The 21,923-nt window shown below is 41.5% G+C and overlaps 3 protein-coding genes across 16 annotated transcripts in view; all 3 read left to right on the top strand.

The window, feature by feature from the left end:
- The window catches only part of Spn (protein phosphatase 1 regulatory subunit spinophilin), a 40,108-nt gene extending 25,432 nt beyond the window's left edge, over positions 1–14,676 (top strand). For 3 of the 10 annotated variants that reach the window (XM_089468564.1, XM_018006049.2, XM_018006051.2), the window contains 12 exons: positions 1,729–2,824; positions 7,580–7,600; positions 7,732–8,636; positions 8,715–9,067; positions 9,129–9,328; positions 9,388–9,565; positions 9,936–9,989; positions 10,115–10,715; positions 11,184–11,988; positions 12,062–12,198; positions 12,805–13,064; positions 13,126–14,676. In XM_089468564.1, the coding sequence (XP_089324690.1) occupies positions 1,729–2,824; positions 7,580–7,600; positions 7,732–8,636; positions 8,715–9,067; positions 9,129–9,328; positions 9,388–9,565; positions 9,936–9,989; positions 10,115–10,715; positions 11,184–11,988; positions 12,062–12,198; positions 12,805–13,064; positions 13,126–13,392 (4,877 nt within the window). In that variant the 3' untranslated portion in view covers positions 13,393–14,676. The remainder of the gene's footprint in view (positions 1–1,728; positions 2,825–7,579; positions 7,601–7,731; positions 8,637–8,714; positions 9,068–9,128; positions 9,329–9,387; positions 9,566–9,935; positions 9,990–10,114; positions 10,716–11,183; positions 11,989–12,061; positions 12,199–12,804; positions 13,065–13,125) is intronic. The other 7 variants (XM_089468565.1, XM_018006052.2, XM_018006054.2 and 4 more) reach the window with 7 other exon arrangements.
- Positions 9–1,366, top strand: LOC108612951 (uncharacterized). 2 transcript variants are annotated; one of them, XM_018006074.2, is made up of 2 exons: positions 9–145; positions 225–1,366. In XM_018006074.2, the coding sequence occupies exon 2, from the start codon at positions 264–266 to the stop codon at positions 1,278–1,280; it is 1,017 nt and encodes a 338-aa protein (XP_017861563.1). In that variant the 5' UTR covers positions 9–145; positions 225–263; the 3' UTR covers positions 1,281–1,366. The 2 variants fall into 2 exon arrangements, with proteins under 2 accessions (XP_017861563.1, XP_017861562.1); XM_018006073.2 differs by having other exon boundaries at positions 16–168.
- A 3,074-nt stretch (positions 14,677–17,750) lies between the features above and the next one.
- On the top strand, positions 17,751–21,840 carry LOC108612947 (purine nucleoside phosphorylase). 4 transcript variants are annotated; one of them, XM_018006069.2, is made up of 3 exons: positions 17,752–18,186; positions 20,480–20,551; positions 20,835–21,840. In XM_018006069.2, the coding sequence occupies exons 1-3, from the start codon at positions 18,065–18,067 to the stop codon at positions 21,688–21,690; spliced, it is 1,050 nt and encodes a 349-aa protein (XP_017861558.1). In that variant the 5' UTR covers positions 17,752–18,064; the 3' UTR covers positions 21,691–21,840. The 4 variants fall into 4 exon arrangements, with proteins under 4 accessions (XP_017861560.1, XP_017861558.1, XP_017861557.1 ...); XM_018006068.2 differs by having other exon boundaries at positions 20,477–20,551; XM_018006071.2 differs by lacking the exon at positions 20,480–20,551 and having other exon boundaries at positions 17,751–18,186.
- Positions 21,841–21,923: the final 83 nt, after the last annotated feature.

The raw sequence follows: 21,923 nt of genomic DNA, 5'->3' as shown, positions 1-21,923 counted from the left end.
TTAAGAATTTATTGTCATTCACACATTTAGAAACAATTGACAACAATTTGGAATTTTTCATTCAAAATTAAACAACAAAATTAAAAGACACTACGCACAGCGCCCGAACTGATTTTACTCTGTTGGACATCAGCTGTTGAACCAAGTTCCCGTATCGTGATTTCCCATGTGTTTTCTTGTACCATTGTAGCCAACTATAGAGCTGACATCCCATATCTATTTAGGTCTTCGGCTTGGTAGCTTGCCTCCCGATCCCACTCAAAATGGAGAGATCAGGTGGGAGTGACTTGAAGGCGAAGAAATCCAAACAGGCTGTACGCCAGAAAAAGTCGGATGCGGCAAGTCAGAAGACTAGCGAAATCAGCATAAAGAAAACTGCCCAAACCGGATTCTATAATCAAGACAGCGATGATGATACGCTTGGGTTGGAGGAAATGCTTAAGAACGACTTTAGCCTGATCGTGAGCGTGACTCCCAAGCCAGAGGATGCATTTTGTACCAAGTCGTCAGAGTATCAGCTGGCCTCGCATTGGTACAAGAAAATACTCGGCATGAATAGCTACACACTTGACGAATTGCGCTTGCGGCAGGCTTACATGAGTCGCTTGAGCGTATGCCTGCATAAGAAGCGTCTGTCCGGGGTCTTCACTGAAGTGCCCGGCCTGAAATTGGGCTGGGTTGACTTCACAGAGAAGGCCGACAATTATATATGCTGTTCGGGAGCGATGGCCAATTCGGCTGCTTGGCAGAATGTGTCATCAATGATGCAGCAACAGCAACAATTGGTAAGATCAGCTGGCAACTGTTGCGGACAGGGAACCAAATCGGGCCAGTGTTGCTCCCGCTCTCTCGGTGGCACCAACTCGCGAAAGCCGCCACAAAAGCCCGCACACAAAGTCACATGCAAATTGAAGCCGAAGCTTGTGCCCCGCCATATGGGCAAGTCGAAGGACTCGGTGGCTAGTCAGCCAGACAGTGCCGATGAGCTGGCAGTACCCAGTTCCAGTGGTCATCGGGAGCACTGGCCCATCGATGAGGAGGCGCGCACGGATATGAAATATCTGTTAGAAGCGATCAAGAACGAGTTGCAAAGCCAGGGTAATAGCGAACCGGATGACTATCTGGAACTGGAGCTGACGCGCTATCGTGAATTCTATGCACTCCATCGGCAGACTAAAGCCGACCGGAAGGCCATTACGGCTGCGAAGGATCCACAGAAGGAGCGAATCTTCATGCTGCTCAACATGCAAAAGGATTTGGTCAAGTTGTTGTCTGAATGAAAAATTCAAGCCATAGGTTTTTTATCTTGTATGTTAGTCTAGCTGAACAATAAACTTTATGTGTTAGATGACAACAAAATGGAAAATGTGGTCGAAAGTTTGCTATACAAAGGGAGGAGGGATGAGGGAAGAGGGATACTTCCTTTGAGTATGAGAAGGGTTTCTGTATATACAGAAAAGTTAGGATAGATGAGCAGAGAAACGTGAAAATGGACACAGCTCGTCATTCCATTATAAATGATTCTGCCTTTGGGTTTAGAGAGAATCTGTAATATATGTATATAATAAGAGAAATACAGACAAATGGAAATAGGATAGATACAGAGGTTGTAGTTCCTTTATTAGGGATACTCCCATTGGGTCAAAAAAAGGGTCATATTATATATCAGATTCTTGCTTCGTCTCCTTGCTGATTTTAATTAATTTTTGCGTTTATTCTTCATTGCAGGTCAAAAATCTGTGGATGAACCAACAGTAGTTCAACAGCAGTCGCAACAGCATCAATATTCCAGCTCCAACTCCGTGAACGGATCTCCACAGCGTGTGGCCAACAAGCGCAGCAGCATCACCGTAAATATGCCAGCCGCAGGACTGGGTCAGCGACCGCCTAGCATCATTTCGACAGCCAGCCAGGATGAAAGCGTCGGGGTGGACGAAGGCAAAGATCAAGGGCTCAAGGCGAAGCTGCAGTCTCCTGGTGATGACAGCCAGGAGCAGCCAGACAGTCTTAACTATGTGGACGTGGGCTATCGTCTCAATCCCGATGGCAGCGAGTCGCGTGAGGTATTCAGCTCAGAGGCGGATCTGTATGTGACGGCTAAGGTGAGCGATATGCAGCGCAAGTTCCATGGCGCCAACGGATTCGTCCAGGAATCCAGCACAGTCTATGCGATTATCGTGCCGGACCAGCAGCAGCAGCAGCAGGCAGAGCCACCAATCGCCACAGCTCCCCGAGCTCTGTTGCAGTCGCCGACGACAAGCGTGGATGGATCGCCGTTACATCGTGGAGTCTTTAATTCACCGCCAGTGGGCGTGGTGTCGCCCATCAGGCGCAGCAGTGGTCAGCAGCAATGTGAGCTAAATGGTGGAGGAAATGATGAAACATGCAGCACTAAAACCCCTCCCCAATTGTCACCAGTCAAGGGTATAGCGCCCATTGCCTCCATCGATCCTCACGAGGAAGAACTCAACGTGGAGGACGAAGAGGACGAGCAGCTGGCCGTTGAATACGTAGATGTGCTCAACGGGGAAGAGGACGAGGAGGAGCAGGCACCAGTTTTGCCCGAACGCTGTGCGCCGGCACTTGAGCTTCAAGACCTGGAGTATGCGGACACCAGCGCTGGCGAGGATGAAGAGGACATGCTCCAGCACTTGAATGACAATCTCATTGACGAGATGATCAAGGTGCATATAACACCTGCAGCAGATCCAGCTCCAGCTCCAGTTTCTGCCCCAGTTGCTGCTCCTGCCGCGGCCATTCCGCGCGATGATAGCTTGCCAGATGCCATGACAGCCGCTGAGGCCGAACGACTGTTGAGTTCGAGGTAAGATATCGCTGCTCTATAGACTCTAATGCATGATGCTCGTTTGCATAGCGATAAGAGCATATTAGTTTGTGTTTGTGCTCGTACTTCTATAATCATGCTAGTGCATAAGTAAAAATTTATCTATCATAGTCTTATGATTAATCAAACATAGTTGTGAGAGAGTATTATGGCATGAAAGCATGTTGTCCGACCTAATTAATTTAATATATTTATATTCATTTTAATATTAGTTTATTTTAATTCATTTTCTCTTAGTCAAACTCTTTTCAGCATCTCATTCTCATAGTCAGCATGTAAGCAGTTAGTACAAGACTATTTTAATCATGCTCTTTTCTTCTCATAGTCTTCTATTTTTTTGCTCCTTCTTCCTGATTCATTCACTCGCCACTTGTTTACTTATTTAGCTTTGCTTCCTTACTTTTCTGGCTTTGTTTGTTTCTGCCAGAGCGAACTTTATAGTAAATGTCTTTAGGTGGCAACTGAGCACACCTTCAACCTTTTACCCAGAGCTGAAGCATCTTCCTGGCAACCGAGCACACCGACCTTTACCCCTTTTTATTATCCATAATCTCAATGCTCTAGCAATGCATCATTTTGTTTGCACTCTGCTGTTGCCTCGTGTTCATTAGTCATAGACAGGTGTGACCCACAATGAGGCTGGACACCAAGGCCTTGCCAATCTGCCCTCAGTTGATTTTCGGGCTTATTTATTTGACTTTGTGGCCTGGCTGGGCTTCTGCTGCTGCAATACGTACATTGACTTATTTATGAGTGAGTGAGTCGCTGCCTTTGGAAGAGACTTTTATATATGTATATGTTTTCAAAAGAATATTCAAAATCTGATATCAACATATTTAGTATAGAGTCTAAATATAGAATTGCCTTAGAATGAATTCTTACCGTTTGGCTACTCTTTCCATGTCAATTAGTCAGCCATTCCAGTCAAATATTTATTGCTGTTCCCAAGCAAAATAATTCGCCAAAATTTAAAATATAAATAAAAGCATTCAAAGGCTGGACTCATCGAGCATTGAGTTGTGTTTATAGTGTTCCCAGTTGTGGAGTGTTTTTCTAGCAACTCAGCTCACTCGTGGCGTCTTCTCTAGGTTGCCTTCCTCTCATTTCGTTTTGTGTGCATTGGAACTCAAGCAACTCAGCAAGAAAAGGACTCAGCGTAATTCACTCACGCCCAAGAGAGAGTGTGAGAGAGTGGGATAGACAGACCGCACATTGAGCACAGTTGGATGTGTACTTCGCTGTTGAGTGTGTTTCTGTTCTCACTCTTTCACTCTATGTAGCTTTCGGCCGCTCTCGGTCTCTCGTCGGCTGCCTTCGTTCGCTCATTTCGCTTTCGGTTTGCAGTGGCCGTGCAGTGTGCAGCGACTGCTGCTGCTGCTCTGCTTCAGTTTCCGTTGCTCTTGTTGTTGTTGCTGGAATTCAGTGAAAGCAATCACATGGCCGCCATTCGTTCGCCTGTCGCATTGCTGTTGCATGGCTCCTGCAGCTGCTTGAAAACTGTTGTGGCAATTGGCATTTTGTATCGTTTTTCAGCGTTGTTTTAATTAACATTTTGTGCATGAGCGAAAAAGGCGTCCAAACAAAAAAGGCAAAAAAAAAAAAAAAAAAAATGAACAGCAAATAAAGTTGAACTTAATCGGTGCGGAGCAAGGTTTAATTAAAACGTTGTGTATACGCCTCATATTACAATATTTCCATGACCTTTTAATTTGCGATAAAACCATCAAAAATAAAGTGTTTAAAGCAATTGCTTGGGGTATGTGCAAAAATAAAAAATAATGAAAACTTTTTGTGCTTATATTAAATTTTTGTTAATTTTTTTTTACGGTCAACCATTTCAATGTCATCCTTGCTATACATTTTTGCTGCTTAATATTTAATTGTTAACATCTGTTTGGTGTTTTGGCAGTTTTTAAATGTGTTTCTAGCTTGAGCATGACTCAGCCAGAAATCCAATATTTTATATTTTGAGCAGTCGCTTGACCACGTTGCGTGCTAAGTTGGCTTTTATTAAGACTTATTGTATTCCTTTTGGTAAGCAACTAAATTTGGATTTATATGTTACTGTAAACTTCAACTAAGGCAGCTTGACAACTGTTTACAATATAGAACTTGAAGTTCTTATAATATCAACTTTACTTTGCTTATTCATGGAATATACTATATAAACGCTTGCCATTCCTAATTAGTTATTTTGTCAAGTAAAGCTTTCGTCTAAAAATATTTCTTTAAAAACTGTTGTCAAAAGAAAAACAAATCTGCAATAATTGTTTGCCTTTCGTAGTTCCCTTTTCTGCTCTTCTTTATTTAAATATCTCCTTTGATGAATGAACAAAATTTCTCTTCAAAGTTTGTTTTAGAAACTTTGCAATTTTTCATTGCTTTCAACATGTTTTCAAATTCATTAAACATATATTTAGTTAACATTTAATAATAAGCTAGACTAACTCCTCTCATTATATATAGATCCATTCAAGCCTTTACCTCTGCTTTCCGGCATTTGCGACTCTCTTGTTGCACACTTTGGAGTTATTTTTGCATATTCTGTTTTTGTGTCATATCCAAACAGCGTCATCGTTCACCTTGACTCAGTTTGGGTGATTGGGTCTGTGCGAGTGCCAAAATTCAGGGCAGAGAACTCACGTTTATCAAAATGGCATTGAAGAGAGCAGACAAGTCCGTTTAATTTACCGGCTGGCCATTAATAAAGGGCAGCTAGACTGACTGTTTTCCTGGTATTGGCCAACACCCGAACACCTGAACAGTTCACAAATGGCTAAACATTAATTCAATTATAATTAAGCAACAACATTGCCTGCGTGTCGGGCCGTCGCTATGACGTCATCGTGTGTAGAGTCAACCTTGCAAATGCACTCAAAAAAGAAAGAAAGAAAAGAACAAAAAGCCACTCAATAGTGACAACATGAGAGAATGAGTGAGTGAGAGAGTGAATGAGGGAGAGAGGCTTGTTTTGTTTCCCGCTATTTTGGTTGCTCATTTGTGTTACAATTTGATTATGTTTGCCATGTGAGTTCATGCTTTAGCGCTGTTGTTCTTTAAATTAATTAAAATCATATGACAATGCCATAAGAGTTGACCTTGTTTTCAGCACACACACACACATACAGACACGCACAAGGTGTGTCCTCATGTAAAAACCAGTCTCTTGTGGCTTTCCCTAATGAGCATTGCCCCGCTCCATCAGCATGGCACGAATTGTATTCCAGTCAGTACAACAACAACAACAACAAAAGCCCTCGCCTCATCCCTTCTCACTCATCTCGCGTGCACTACAATAATAAAAATTGCGCCCAGATGTTAACTGTGGGTTAACATTCACTCTCTCTCTCTCCCTGTTTCTCTTACACTCTCAACTACACATAATTACATTTGACTTTTACATTCTTTGCGTTTTCCATTGTATTTGAACGCACATAAATTGTGCGTTGCATATTTACAGGAGTCTAAAGTGCGTCAAGTATTAGAAAAACACAATAAATATCCTAACTTCCTTACTTTTAGTTTATGCTATTTCATATCCAAAATATATTTTCTGCTTCTAGTTATTGTTTACTAACTGTTATCAAATTCATATGTTTACGTTGCGTATGCGTAATAATGCATTTGCATTGCCCTAGGCATGTATATAGAGAAGTATAGAGTCTGTGCTGTAAAGAACTAGGGGGATAGAGAAACGAAAATTTTACACTTTACTCTCATTTTCGATTAATTTTTTAATGCAAATCAAACAAATTTTAGATAGATAGTAGATAGTAATGAAACACATTTAAGGTTTCCAAGAGTAATTTTCAGATTTGTAAAATAGACGAATTAGCATAGTTAAATATAAACTATTTATAGACCAAAAGTGAGTGAGAGGTAATGGGGGGAGAGAAAAGCCAACAAGGTATGCAAAACTGTTGTTTGCCGTGTGCAGTTGCGTGTGTTGTTTGCTGTGGCTGCTTACCTCATTATCAACAACATAATCAAGCTCTTACAACATGCAACAACAGCACAGTTGAGTGCTAAATGAGCATGTAGGGGTGTATATCTGTACATCTGTGTGTGTGTGTGTGTATTTTAGCTGATTAACAACAAGAGCAGACGACAGCAACTTTGCCATTTGCTGGCAGTAATTACCAGGCACAGACAAAGAATACCCAGCGCATTTCAGCATACTACTATATGTATATAATGGCAGTTAGTTCTTGTCAGCACGTGACGTCACGCACCTGGCGAGAGTGACACAAACACACTTAAACGTTAAATGCACCCCACTTACACGACGCAGGCGACACTTGCTGCTGCCGCTCAGGCAGGTGTCAGGCGTGCAAAGTGGCGTATACGCAATAATTTTATATGCATATAACACGTCGTCTATCTGCCTTAAGCCGGGGCAACTTATTTTATTTATGCAGACAGACAACAAAATTTACTTTACCAAAGAGAGCATGAATATTATTTTTAGTTTAGTTTCATTTAATTTAATTTTAATTTGCATCTTTCTTGTATCTGTAATATTATTGTATTTTGAATTAAAAGTCGGTATATTTTAATTTAGTCTTATATTTATTACTTATTACGTTTACTGCTTAGTTTAACATATATTTAATTTGCATTATTCTTACCAATTTCTTTTTTGTATTTTGATATTGCATTTGTGCCGTACTTGACTGTTATTGTTGCTTCTGTTGAATGTCCTACCATGTAAAACTTTTGCGTATGTGTTTGTAGCATTTTGGAAAACAAAATCAGGTTTGTTTGTTAAGTTAAAGCCTGCTGATGCTGCTGCTGTTGCTGCTGCTGCTGCTGCTGCTTCTACTCCTTTAATCATATTAATAATGACAAATATCTCTTTATCTCTTTATGTCACTATCAATTGACAGACAACAGTCGCTGCTGTCTGACGAGCAGGCCAAAGAAGTTGAACAGATACTCAACGTCTCGCCCAACGTGGGCGTGGCTGTTGCTGCCGTTGTTGCCACAGCAACATCGCCGACCAGCATCAAGAATCTCATCGAGGAGCAGTCCACAAGCACACAGACAAAGGACACACAAATTGACACTGCTCAGCCAGTGTCCGTTGTCGCCGAGGAAGAGCAAGTGCCAGCAGAAGCCGAAGCTGAAGTCGAAGTAACAGAGGAGGAGCAAGTTGAGGAAGACTTTGATTCGGATGACGTGGAGGCGGTGAATATTGTGGGCATCGGACAGGCAGTGGCCACAACTAGTGCACTGAATGCTACGTTCGTTAAGGCGGACAGCACAGAGACAGAGAACACAGCGACAACAACGACCACAACAACACCGTCAACTGCAACAGCATCGACTACCAGGCACGATGAGGACGAGCCGGAATGGCTGCGCGATGTATTAGAGGCGCCAAAGCGTAGCCTTGAGAATCTGCTAATCAGCACAACGACAGCACATCGAGCAGAACTCGAGAATGGTCACGAGGCCAACGAGGGCAAACATTCCGAACTGAATCAGACCTACATCGCCGGAGAGTCGCTGCACGAATCCATCGTCTCCGTGGAGTCCACTCAGTCGGATGCAACGTTCAATCAGACGACCACCATCGATGACAGCATCATCTCCAGCAAGCACAACTCCACATATTCGCTAGCCGACGTTGAGCAGGCAACCAGCTCGACTGTATTAAGCACTGGCCTAACCGAGCTAGACGACAGCCAGTACTACATACCCGAGTATCCGCCAGTGAGGAGCAAGGAGGTGCTGGTAGAGGCGGGCGTGCATTACTTCGAGGATGGCAACTTTTGGATGGAAGTGCCTGGTGGGTTCACTGCCTTACCAAACTAAAGTTTCATTTAGCTAATTCAATGAATTTCCTTCTCAACTCATCCGAATTCAGGTCTGCTAGACTTTGACGACGACGACTGCTCATATCCGCCAATCACAGTTCGCAAGAATCCGAAGGTGCGCTTCAGCTCCGGTCCCATCCACGTCTATTCCACGTTCTCAGTGACAGACTACGATCGCCGCAATGAGGATGTCGATCCGGTGGCCGCGTCAGCCGAATATGAGCTGGAGAAGCGTGTCGAAAAAATGCACGTTTTCCCAGTTGAATTGATGAAAGGTCCTGAGGGTTTGGGTCTCAGCATCATTGGCATGGGCGTTGGCGCCGACGCTGGCTTAGAGAAACTTGGTATATTCGTTAAAACGATCACGGACAACGGTGCCGCAGCACGTGACGGACGCATACAAGTAAGTGAAATGCAATTATCAATAGTATATCATATTTATACATAATCTTTTCCCTCTACAGGTCAACGATCAGATAATCGAGGTAGACGGCAAGAGTCTGGTGGGCGTTACCCAAGCTTATGCAGCTTCAGTATTGCGCAATACATCCGGTCTAGTCAAATTCCAAATCGGACGTGAGCGAGATCCCGAGAATTCCGAGGTCGCTCAGCTCATACGGCTGAGTCTGCAAGCGGATCGAGAGAAAGAGGAACGCATCAAACGGTAATTGGCTTGCCTATCGGAACTATATAGTTAAGTAATTTGATTCATTCTGCTTGTAGTCAACAAGAGGAGTATCTACGTCGCACGCTCGACTACTCCGAGGACTCGACGCAGCCCGTGTCCGCCAATTCGAGTGTCTGCGAGGGACCCTCTAGTCCCGTACAGGTCGAGCATCCAATGGAGGTCGAGGCCACGCACTCGCAGGAGGTTGAGTCGCTCAAGCGACTCCTCCAGGAGGTTTGTCCACTTGGCAATTTAAGATATTTAATATTATATTTGAAGTTGTGCTAAAATCGTGTTCTTTTTCTCTCCTTTTGCTGAATTTCAAAATTGGTTTGTACCACGCGGAAATTGAAACACAGCATAAAGCGGTAATTGGTTAAACGAACTAAAAAAAAATATGTCTCTAAGAGAAACAAACAGACGAAGGACAGACTTCATATCATCATTAAGATTATAGTTTATTTTATATATTAAAAATTAGTCTATAAGCTGGAAATTGATTGGGCTTAAGATGACTATCAAATGTAGCTAGATATATTCATAAACCTAATTTTGATTTTATTATTATTTATTTGGTTTTTTGTTTTTGTTTTATTCCATCCAGAGCGAAATGTGTTGCTTGGTTAAGGAAGAAATTATTCAAAATCTGAAACGGAAGGTTTGTTCTTTATGAATTTTTAATTTAAACATAATTTATTCATCAGTCTCATATCATCCCATCATACGATTCTGATTATACAATGAAGACTAATTGTCATCCACTCTTTCCTCCTCTACCTGTAGCTGGTGAAGCTGGAAACGACGGGCAATGAGAATGAGCTGCTGAGCGAACGTTTGCGACAGAGCGAGCGGGAGCTGGGCAACATCAAGAAGGAGGCGGCCAATCTGCAGAATATGCTGCAGCAGTCCCAGGCCCAGTACATGGCATTGGACAAGAAGTACAACAAGGCCAAGCGGCTGGTGCGAGAGTATCAGCAGCGGGAGCTGGACATGTGCCATCGCGAGGAGTTCTATCAGCAGTTGCTGCAGGAGAAGGACACCGAATACAATGCGCTGGTCAAGAAGCTAAAGGATCGTGTCATCAATCTGGAGCACGAGCTGCAGGAGACGCAACGAAAGGCTGGCTTTCCAGTCGGCCTGCCCTACGACAGCGCCACACTGAAGCTAACGCCTCAGATGATGCGCAAGACGCCGCCAAAGCCGCTCTTCCATAAGCTGGAAACGGAGCTGTCCGACACGGAAATCTCAGATTTGTCGCCCGACGGCGATGGCGTCAAAACCGCAACGGTTGAGCGCAAAGTTCCCGTTAAGGACGAACTAGACGCGGCCGTGCCGCAGCACGAGCTCCTCGACAATTCGGTTAACAAGACCAAAATCGAGCTGGGTGAGTACTCTCCACTGCATTATTAAGTTTAGTTCAGCTGCTCGCACTTCATCAATTCCATTTCGATTTTCGTTTTTGCTGTGTGTGTGGAAAATCGTATCGATTAAGTTTCGCATTGTTCTTTGATGCAGTTCAAACGCTTTGTCTCTGTGCTAAATGTTTTTGTTATTCTTCTTTTTGTTCTCTCTCTCTCTCTCTCTCTTTCTCACATACACAAACGTACACACTTTGTACATATATTGCCGCTGTCGCTCAATTTGATTTGTGTTTTTCTGATCTGCTGCGTAATCGTGTGCGTTCCATATTTGTTTGTTCGTTTGATTTGATATTATCATCGCACTGCTGCGCCTCCTGACCACTATCACATACACACACACACACACACACAAATATGAAAAAATATACATATATAAAAAATATTGCAATACAAAAAAACTCGCATCGAATCACAAACAATCTAAACAAAAGCCTCCCGGGGTGGTCTAGCCAATCGCCAGCTGCCATCCTCGAACGTGCCCAATGGCAGCAGCAGCAGCAACGGGGCCAGCGAGCTGCTGATTAATGGCAATCTGTCCAAGCGCAGCAGAAGCAACAGCCGCAGCTCCGACTGCACACTGGACGACAGCGATGAGGAGGAGGCGCAGGAGGTGGTGCAGCTGGAGCAGACTGCCCACATTTTGGCAGCGAGTGCGCCCGTGAGCCACGAAAGCATCAGCCTGTCCAATGGCAATTCGCATCTGCTGGCCAACATGAACAACCTGCTGCAGAGCCATCCGCCTGCCTCGAATGCCATTATAGGCAGCGGCATTATTCCAGTCTCGAACGGACATGTGGGCACCACCACGGCCATTTTGCTGAATTCGACGTCGACCTCGGCCTCGTCCAGCTCATCGAACCAGTCAACGGCGCGCGAAGCACAAATTAATCAGCTCTACGCTCAGGTGCACAAGGATCCCAGCAAGCAACAGCAGCAGCAGGCGCAGCATCAAGCGTCCGGTTTGTTCAAGACCTCGCTGGGCTCGCCCGGCGACGCAGGAGGCGGCTTGAACGACTTCCATCGGGGCAGCATGACAACCTTTGGCACGGCCAGCAATCGTGATCTCAACAGCTCGTACGATTCAATTGTCGGCTCGAATGATAAGCTGGCCGATGCGAATGACCACGGCGAGAACTGGATGTATCCGAGTCGTCGACGCGTCGCCCCCAATGGCACCAAGTTGCCGGGCTCCAGTTTCACCGACCAGCTCAATCAAGCACTGTCTGACCGTGAGAGGTGGGTGATCCCGAAATACACACTCACACACACACTGTTACACAAAATATACTATACGTTCGGAATTTTGCAGGCGTCTGGGGGACGGCTCCTCGCGCCACTCCAGCGACGATTACACGGAGATCAACAAGAACCAAAGCGCCGCAGCGATCAATTGCAAAACGCTGATCAATGAGATTCGCCAGGCGGTCAATGAAGCACAGCCAAAAGGTGAAATAACAATCAAATACTGATGCTCGAACCCGGTTCGATTGTCTATCCTAAACAAAAAACAAAACTAACGCAAATTCTCTATCCCAATTATCCACAAACAAAAACTATTATATTGTTGAGAGGCAGCTATTCATGTGCACATAAAGACATTCTCTCTGTTTGCTGTATACATATTGAATTGCTAAAATGAAATGAAAAACAATAATGCTAAATACTGTTATACTCAACTGTTACATTTAACTGTTATATTGAACGTTAATACGTGTGCCATTTCATTGAACGTATTCCTAATACTGTTATACTCAACTGTTATATTGAACATGTGCCCTTACTATATATACTAAATACTGTTATATTGAACGTTAATATATGTGCCATATCATTTAACGTATCCCTTTCCACATATGCCAAATTGCTATAGCCGTATTCACGTATCTTATGCTCTTACTCTATCTATCCGCTCATCAGGTGCATACAACAAGGCATCGAAGAAGTATTAACATAAAACTATTATCTCTTTTTTCTCCCTCTCTCTCTCTCTCTCCCTCCTTTTTGATCTCTAACTATTTCCACTAACCAAAATGCATTGTAAACCGTATAAAGTTAAACAAGTTGTTCCGCAATCGCTCTCCCCGCCCGGCACAGTGCCCTGGCAGCAACAGCATCATCATCAGACGCAGTCGGCCCATGCCACGGGTCCGCCCTCGCCGACGAGCATGTCGTCGGGCTGCTCCTCGCCGGGATACTCGCCCAGCCGAACCTTGGATTTGTCCGGCTCCAGTTCCAGTTTCTCGGACAGAAAAGCTGCGGCCGCTTGCTACAATTACAAAGGCGGCCCAGTGCACGAATGGACCAAGGAACAGGTAAACTAACATCAGTATACCAGTCTGTTATTTGAATGACAATGATTAATGGTTGACGCAGGTGGGCCACTGGCTGATGGGCATTGAGCTGGAGCGCTATATACCTGTCTTCAAGGAGCACAACGTGGAGGGCGGCGCCCTGCTCACGCTCGACTCAAAGGACTTCAAGACCTTGGGCGTTTGCGGCGACGATAAGAACAGGTTGAAGAAGCGATTGAAGGACCTGAAGGCGAGCATCGAAAAGGAGCGCAAGGACATGGAGCGAGAGCGTCGCGAGCGCGAGAAAGCCATACGCAAGGCCGAAAAGAAGGCGGCCAAAAAGAAATAAGTAGTTGAATTCTAGATCTTAAGCAACAAAGTAGCCAAAAACCAAACCATATATGCATACTGGGCAGTCATAACATCTCTATGCATACCACAACAGATGCGTTTAAGTATATATAGATATACATATATATTTATAGGAACATAACACATATATACAAGTATATATTAGTGCATAAACTTATAAAAGATAATATAAGACAAACTCCATAAATTATTTGTACAACATACACAAACAAACACACAGTTAGAGATCTATAATACGTACTACATTTTAAACTATTGAAATTAATAAAGCTTAGACGTATTTATGAACTATTCTATAAAATATATAATAATAAAAATTGAAAACACAAAAAGGAAGACAACACAGACATGGTCCAGGGTTGGGTGGGTTAAGGATGCCCAAGCTGACATTGAAATCCAAAAAGGTTTAAAATCACAACTTAAGTTATCCAAATCGAAAGAGAAGAGAAGAATAAGCACACACCAACATAGAAAAAAAAAAAAAACAAAAAGAGAAAGCGTTGGACTGACTGATTTTTATGAATTATTTTTAGGAAAAAGCGAAAAAATAAAAATAATAATGAAAATATGAATAATGGAAGAATCACTTGAAACGAGAATGGAACACGACAAAATTGTACGACTAGCACACTTAAGGAATTCTCTGAACAGACTTGAAGCGGCCTTGAGCAGCTTTAACTAAATTTACAAGACATACATAAATGTACTAACAACTTATCTTATAAATAATTCTAAATACATGCATAAACGTTTAGTGTTTAAGTGAATTGCAAAAGGCAAACTATCGCGAACACACACACACACACACACATACAACACCCAACACACACAATGTCTGTCATGTTCTTTGTTTTCAATAGCAATTACCTTGTGCAATTTCTAGCATAGCATTACATAACAATACAATATATATATATGTATGTTTGTATATCTCGATAATGTGTAACAACAGTTGCATTGTATTTGCCAAGATGGGTGTACCTTTTGCTAAAGTATTCGTATTTGCTTAATGATATATTCGCCAGCCACTTAAGTACTTAAGTCTTAAACTCAAACTAAGAACAACAAACAGATCACGTCAGGTTAAACATTGCAAAGATCTTATCTACACATATGCATAAACATATGAATTTGTGTGTTTGCTTGTATCTAATTTTATGTTTTCGCGTGACTGCTTTTGATTAGTATATTTACTTTTGTATAAATATGTTTAGTTGATATATTACAAATATATACATATATACATGTATGTTTAACATAATATCCATTTGTGTTTACTGTGTCTATTCTCGCTTATTTTTAATATATATATATATATTTTTTTTCAAAATAGATTTCAATTAGGTTTTTATTGATTGATTGAATTTTTAAATTAATTAATTCATTATTCAATAGAATCTTGGCATATTGTTTGTCCAGGCTGAAACCCTCAATGTGCGCACAGAACCGGCTCAAACCCGAACTTCGTAATTCCTCCACTACTATCAAACTGAAATCTTCGTTTTCATAAATATTCATTTAGCTTAACATACAAATTAGTTTAACAACAAATTAAACAAAGTTTTGTGGCGCAGTTAAAATTTTGATATATTTTTTACACATATATTAACATATATAGCAAAATTAATCTTTTCATTTAAATGACAAACCAAGTTTTGAATCCCTGTGGAAAACCTTGTTAACATCTAACACACACACACAAACACAATCGTGCCTTCGTCATTGAGGAAACCGTCCCAGTTTTTTGAAAAACATAGAATATGGCCAACAGATCTGTTCGAATAGCGTACCCAACTTATGCGTTTCATGAATGTTGAATATATCGAAGAACCAATACAGCCGCCGCATATGCCTTAAAGAAGAAATATTTAAACAATTTCAGTTCGAATTTCCCTGTTTGAAAAGTTTTCTCACTTGTTTGTTTGCACTTATCAGGTTTCAGTCTGGAACAGACAATTATTAAATATTCAATTTCCTCCAAATATAGTATTACACCAAATACAATTTACTATAATTTTCTACGATTTGCTTTTATTAGACAGCGACTGCAATAAACGAATGAGTTTTGACAGTTTGATAAATTTATTTGCATTTGTTTTATTTTTTCATATTTTATTTAACTATGCTTGGCTATTTCTCAAACTTGCATTTTCAGCTAAACTTCACTTCAATCTAGACAAGAAACTCAGTAAAAGCACAGAAAATAATAAAAACAATAGCAATGCAATCAACTTGGCTACTTTATCAATCTATATATATATATATTCAAATTAATTGAAAAATTAATAAAAATAAATAATAAAATAAAAATATTTGAAAGCTGTCTTTTGCTCAATTAACTTTTTTATAAATATTTCACAGCCATAAATCAACGAGTTGTTGTTTTTTTAAATGAATGTAGTTAAACTGCGCAGAAGTAAATAAATTTCCCCTATACTTTATGTGTGGTTAGTTAATTTCTAGTGTAAATATTACACATACCTCGGCAAAATACTAAACAAAAACCAAAACACCTGCTGTGAAATATGTCCATGTGATGTGTGGAAAGATTAGGGATAAACTTGCATTCCGTTACAAAATGTACTTAAGAATTTTATGGGCGTGCAACGACTGCGTGATACTCGCTCATGCAGTACAAACACTCTTAAAATTTCAATAATATGTAATTCTAGTATTTTCAACAGTCAAACTAAGTGCCTTAAAAATACTCTTAATTTCTGGTATTTTCAATACTTTTGCAGTTTTATCTTTAAATTATTTTACACAACGATTAAGAGTCTAGTTGAACACAGCAAATTCCAAGTATCAAGACAGACCAATATATCCATAGAAAACTAATATACTCCTCTCATTAAAAGAACGAGTATAGCACCTGACATGACAGTTGCATCTTAAATGAGTTATCGTATTGTGCAACCTTTTGTTTTTTCTTTGATGTTTTCCGATTTCGTTCAAAGATGCAGTAAGGAGATAACTAAATGAAAATCTGGCTCTGGAATTTCTTCTTATCAGTTTGGGAATTTTCCATGCCTCGCGCTCGGCCAGCCAATCGATCGTCTGCTACCTGCTGCCCTGGCCAGAGACCACAGCTCACAGTGTTGGTCAACTCTTGAGGAAGTTTCAAGAATATCGCACTTAATCGGGGAAAGTACATTTATACAAACTTTACTAGCAACTTTACCATGGTGCGTGCGCAACTTTACCAAGTGTGGTAGCTCTGCAATCAGCGTCTGTTTTTCGTCGGAATCGTATTTTTCCAATAATTGCACAAAGACTAATAAAAGTTGTTTACTTGAAATGTAAATCGAAATCAGGCAAACAAATACAATACATCACGATGACGTCCATATACATGCGTGAATATGTACATACATATTTTTATGCCCCCCTCGAAACGGAATTGATAACCCTGCAAGCTTCGTTTCAGTTAGGAAGACAACTGATTAGTGAGTTGTTTTTTTTATTGTTTATAATTAGAGTTCCTTAACTTAGCCGTTAAATCATATTATTTATAGCTGTTGCCAGGTAATGCAGCTGCAATTATATACATTCATCCATATATTCTATATGAGCTTTCACTGTTTCAGGCCTTATCAATGAATCGAATGATTTCAGCATTAAGTAAAATTTTTATTACATTTTTATTCGCCTTGTGTCCAAGCACAGCTTGTGAGATAAGAGAGGAACAGACTAATAACAATAACAATGACAAATATAGCGTGGGGCATGTTTAAAACAATGTTTAAAAATAAAATGTTTTTTATTTGATTTTTTTTTAATTTTCAATCGGCATTTGTGGGAGTTCGTGACAAAGCCGGCATTATTTAATTCGAAATTTTTGTTTATTGAATTTTTAGACATTTGTCACATAGTTTGAAGCACTAACGACTCGGGTTTCTGTTGCAATATAATTTTGGTATTTAGTAATGAAGTTTAATCTTATCAGTTTCAAGCTTTTAATTGGTGATATAATGGCCATTTTCCAGTCATTAATTGGTTTTATGAAGTCGCTTATCGAGTAGGGAGGTCTATTTACTTATCTTATTTTCTATATATGTATTTATTTTTTCGCTATTTAGTTTTGCTTGTTATTATTTAGAAATTTATTAAATTTTGTCCAATTGAATCAGTTTAAGAGATTCGATTCCGGTTTGTGCCTCTGACGTTCATATAACGAGCAGTAGCTGAGGCAGCCGCAGTCGCAGCCGCATCGCCGATCCTAAATTGAATATTTAACAATAAACGTCGACGTCGACAGCGACGCGCACTGTGACGCCAGCAGCGCAGCTGGCACGGGCAGCGTGTGTCGACTGCGGTTTAAAAGGCGAAGCGCCGCTGACGACGCGACTCAATTATCAAAGAACACTCGAGCAGCGAGGCGCAGCTAGGAAATTAAATAGCAACTGAAACTGAAACTGAAACGCGAAACGCGTAAACACAATAAAAATAAAGCTAAAAATCGCGACAAATAAACGAGATAACAATAGACATTCCACTTGTTCAACGTAAATTAGTTTTGATTTGTGTATAATAAATCTAAACGCGGCGCCAACCAGTTAACACTCAGTTGAGATACAACCGAGAATCTCAGAGTTGTGCTAAAACATTTATATAACATTCGCTTATCTATTAAACAAATACTCTGAAACATGACTGGCTACAGCTCCAAGACCGACGTGGCTACGGCCAACGGCAAGCAGAATGGCAGCGGCAACCAAACCGGGGAGAATGGCACCAAACCCACGGAATTCACGCCCCAGGGGAATCACGCGTAAGTAGGCAATGGGGAGCGGGCTTTAGGGGCTTCAGCGCTTCAGCCTGGGCATAGCCCAGTTACATATTTTATCCAAATAAAAGTGCAATCAATAATATTACCTTTACCTGTGCGGGCTGACATCATGTGTTGACCAAGCTATTATTATTGTAGTGCTCAAGGGCCGGGCCGCTGGGCCACCGGACCACCCCAAAATCAATAGAAATCCAATGCCCCTCGCGTAGGCCTTGATTTCGGCATGTCGTAGTTGGCTCCAAAATTACTTTTTTATTACTCCAAATTTTTCTGTTGCCTGTTTGATACACAAATTTTGGATCGAAAATTCTACGCTGGGTTTTGGTTTGCGGCCGCATTTCTTTATCTTGCTCTCAGTCGGCAGAATGTGTTCGCGCGATTGCTGTAACAACAAGGGTCCTGTCAGCAGGACCAAGGAGGGCAATCCCTGCGAGAAGAAAGCTCAGAAACAGGAGTCCGAAATCGTAGTGCCGACGCCACAGAGTTTGCTGTAAGTTGAGGTCAGCCAAGGCCCTTGGTTTAGACTCCAGAGTCTCCTCTTATATAGCCCAAAGCAAACTTCGAGTTCCTTTTCGAGAACATCTAAACGTATCATCAGCTCCCTCTAGCATTTCTATATACACATATATGTATATTCGTATATCAGGTCTATTGAACTGTCCTTGATCTTACCGTTGATATTTCGTGGTCCGCAGCCCAAACATAAATTAAGTGATTCCAGAATACCAAATTACTGGCAATAGGGTTATCGATTTGCGTTCGTTCGCGTGCTCATTAAGAAACCATCCTCAGCGATTACAAATGACGTCGATAATGATTATGGGCTGGAAATGCTAATGCCCCCAAAGCGGAGCGATACGAACGGTGCTCAGCTCTGGCGCCCACTTCATCTAAATTGTTGATAAAAATTCCTTGCCAATTGTGCGTAGAGCGCGTTTTGACCCAGTTAATCAGCCGCTGCTCTCGATTGGCCGACAAAAATGGGCGTGTGCTGCGATCTTGACATAGGCCTTTATCTGTGTATATGCATTATATGAATCAACTAGGCTTTGTTGTTGCCACTTGGTAACGCGATAAAGCCAAGTGTAGATTATTGTGTTGTTTTTGTTTCACGAACTTGTTGAATTTTAATCTATTGATTAGAATTTAATCGCTCATTAAATTTTAAAAATTATAGCCAATTGTGAAATTCTAACTCTTTCAAATCAGATGATGCCTGGCTTCAATATAAACCCGTCTATATAGGGTATCCTCTAGTATATATATATTTACACTTTGCTTAGAGTATCGCCAAGTCAATCTTCAAATTCTTATTTTAGTTTAGTTTTCAAACTGGTTGCAAAGTTTTGCGTCTTTGCTAAAAATGCTAAAACTTTTTTGGCTTTCAAAGAAGTCGTTCTGATCGCTTGATATATGTTATATATATGCAATACATTTAGCATAGCCGGTTTCAATTCGATAATTAACATTTTTAGCTTGGCAAATTAAGTATTATAATTAAGTTTTAATTGCTAGAACACATGTAAAAATCAAAGCGTTTTGTTAGAACCCATTCTTGCTTATACACTGAACCTATTGAAAATGGAAATTTAAGGTATTATGTGTTTGTGATTATGTATGTAACAGGCAGAAATAGGCTTAACAGAATCCATAGATCCTGTGAGTGTTTATTTTCTTGATCAAGATGACAAGCTGAGTCTGTTTCTTCTTCTGGCTCGACATTGCCTTATATTAAGTTAGGGTATTTCAAGAGGAGCACTCCCAACTAGAGCGCTTTTACTTGTTTGTTTCGCGTGACGAAATTTGTACAGCAATTTCATGAGCTTGCTAGACCGATAGACTGAGGGAGATAACCCATAGCCAGATCGATGTGCCCTAAGCCCTAGTCGCATTACATATGCCATTCGGAAAAACAGCACAAATTAATAAACAATCTCTGTCTGGCAACATATTTTTGAGACTAGTGAAAATGATTCGAAAATAGAATTTTTCCGCATCTGATAAGCGTTAAATGTTTTTTCTTTTTATTTTTCATTTTCATTTTGATTTGGCTTTAGATTGAAATGTAAACTAAAACTTTAAACTGGGCCAGAGATGTAAGAGGCATTAGAATGCGAGGTCTGTTTTTAACTTCATCTTCAAATGAAATTGGAATTATGTAGTCTTACCATTTAAACAGTTGGGGTATATATCAACATTTATTTTTGATTTCTTCTAGCACTTGAGGAATTACAATGAAAACATTATTAAATACTCTTTCAATCACTTGCAGCAGCAGCGAAAACAATATTCAATGCTCCCTAACGTCCGACGAGTTCCGGGCTGTGAATTTGATGCGCCAAGACATGTTTGTAGACCAATTTATATCTGATCTTTGTGTGTGTCACTGTCTTGTCACTGTCTTTATCACAATCGTGCACGCTCACAACATATTTCACTTTGCAAACTTGTTTACCATCTAATTGTAATTGTACTTTGATCGATAAGAGTTATGCAAGTAGAATTATTCAAAATTCTTTTCAGTTGATCGTCTTTTGTTGTACCCAACAGTCATTGTAATGTACAATATGCATGTATTATTCTATTCCTTGTGATGTTCCTCTAGCTAATGGTTTATATGATGTTTTCAGGTATCCCTATGAGGTGATCCAGGAGATCGCTGACTTCATTGTCAAGGGCTCCGGCATCCGACCCAAAATTGGCATCATCTGCGGCTCTGGACTTGGCTCTCTGGCCGATATCATACAGAACCCCAAGGTCTTCGACTACGAGAAGATCCCGAACTTCCCAGTTTCCACAGTGGAGGGACATGCTGGCCGACTGGTCGTCGGCACCTTGGAGGGCGCCAACGTGATGGCGATGCAGGGCCGCTTCCACTTCTATGAGGGCTACCCGCTGGCCAAGTGCTCGATGCCGGTGCGCGTGATGAAGCTCTGCGGCGTTGAGTATCTGTTCGCTACGAATGCGGCGGGCGGTATTAACCCGAAGTACGCCGTTGGCGACATTATGCTGATGCACGATCATGTCAACATGCTGGGCTTTGCGGGCAACTCGCCGCTGCAGGGTCCCAATGATCCGCGCTTTGGGCCCCGCTTCCCCGCCCTGGTCAACTCGTACAACAAGGACCTGATCAACAAGGCCATCGAAATCAGCAAAACCATGGGCATCGAGTCGAGTGTGCATGTTGGCGTCTACTCTTGCCTGGGCGGACCCACCTACGAAACCATTGCCGAGCTGAAGGCCCTCCGCATGATGGGCGTCGATGCGGTCGGCATGTCGACGGTGCACGAAGTGATCACGGCCCGCCACTGCGACATGAAGGTGTTCGCCTTCAGCCTGATCACCAACAAGTGCGCCACCGAGTACAGCGACAAGAAGGACGACGAGGCCAGCCACGATGAGGTGATGGCCGTGGCCAAGAACAGGCAGAAGACCTGCTGCGAGCTCGTCTCTCGCCTTGTGGCCGAAATTCAAAAGACAGCGTAGACCAGCACTTGGCTTTTAGAATTTTATACAAATTAACAGTCTAAGCTAAAATATAGTTATCTAAATATAAGTATATGCTTAATACGTACTTTTAGAAAATGTTTAAATAAATCTAATACTTTTCTGAACTATGTATGACGAAATCCAAAAGCATTTAAACTCTTGTAAGTTTGTCAAAATGCATTAACCAGACACTCATTAATCTCGCATTGGCTCATAGATGTTCGAGAAGG

The sequence above is a fragment of the Drosophila arizonae genome, chromosome 4 (genome assembly GCF_054131065.1).
Source record: "Drosophila arizonae isolate 15081-1271.41 chromosome 4, UAZ_ARI_1.0, whole genome shotgun sequence".
Lineage (NCBI taxonomy): Eukaryota > Metazoa > Arthropoda > Insecta > Diptera > Drosophilidae > Drosophila > Drosophila arizonae.
The sequence above is the reverse complement of the archived record's forward strand: the minus strand, read 5'-3'. Positions and strand labels throughout refer to the sequence as shown.

Bases quoted from the DNA above. Each gene is read 5' to 3' on its own strand.
- LOC108612947 (XM_018006068.2), top strand. From the start codon at position 18,065: ATGACTGGCTACAGCTCCAAGACCGACGTGGCTACGGCCAACGGCAAG. The intron at 18,187-20,476 runs GTAAGTAGGCAA...AATCACTTGCAG, and splicing joins ACGCCCCAGGGGAATCACGC to CAGCAGCGAAAACAATATTC. The intron at 20,552-20,834 runs GTTTGTAGACCA...TGATGTTTTCAG, and splicing joins AATTTGATGCGCCAAGACAT to GTATCCCTATGAGGTGATCC.
- LOC108612951 (XM_018006074.2), top strand. From the start codon at position 264: ATGGAGAGATCAGGTGGGAGTGACTTGAAGGCGAAGAAATCCAAACAG.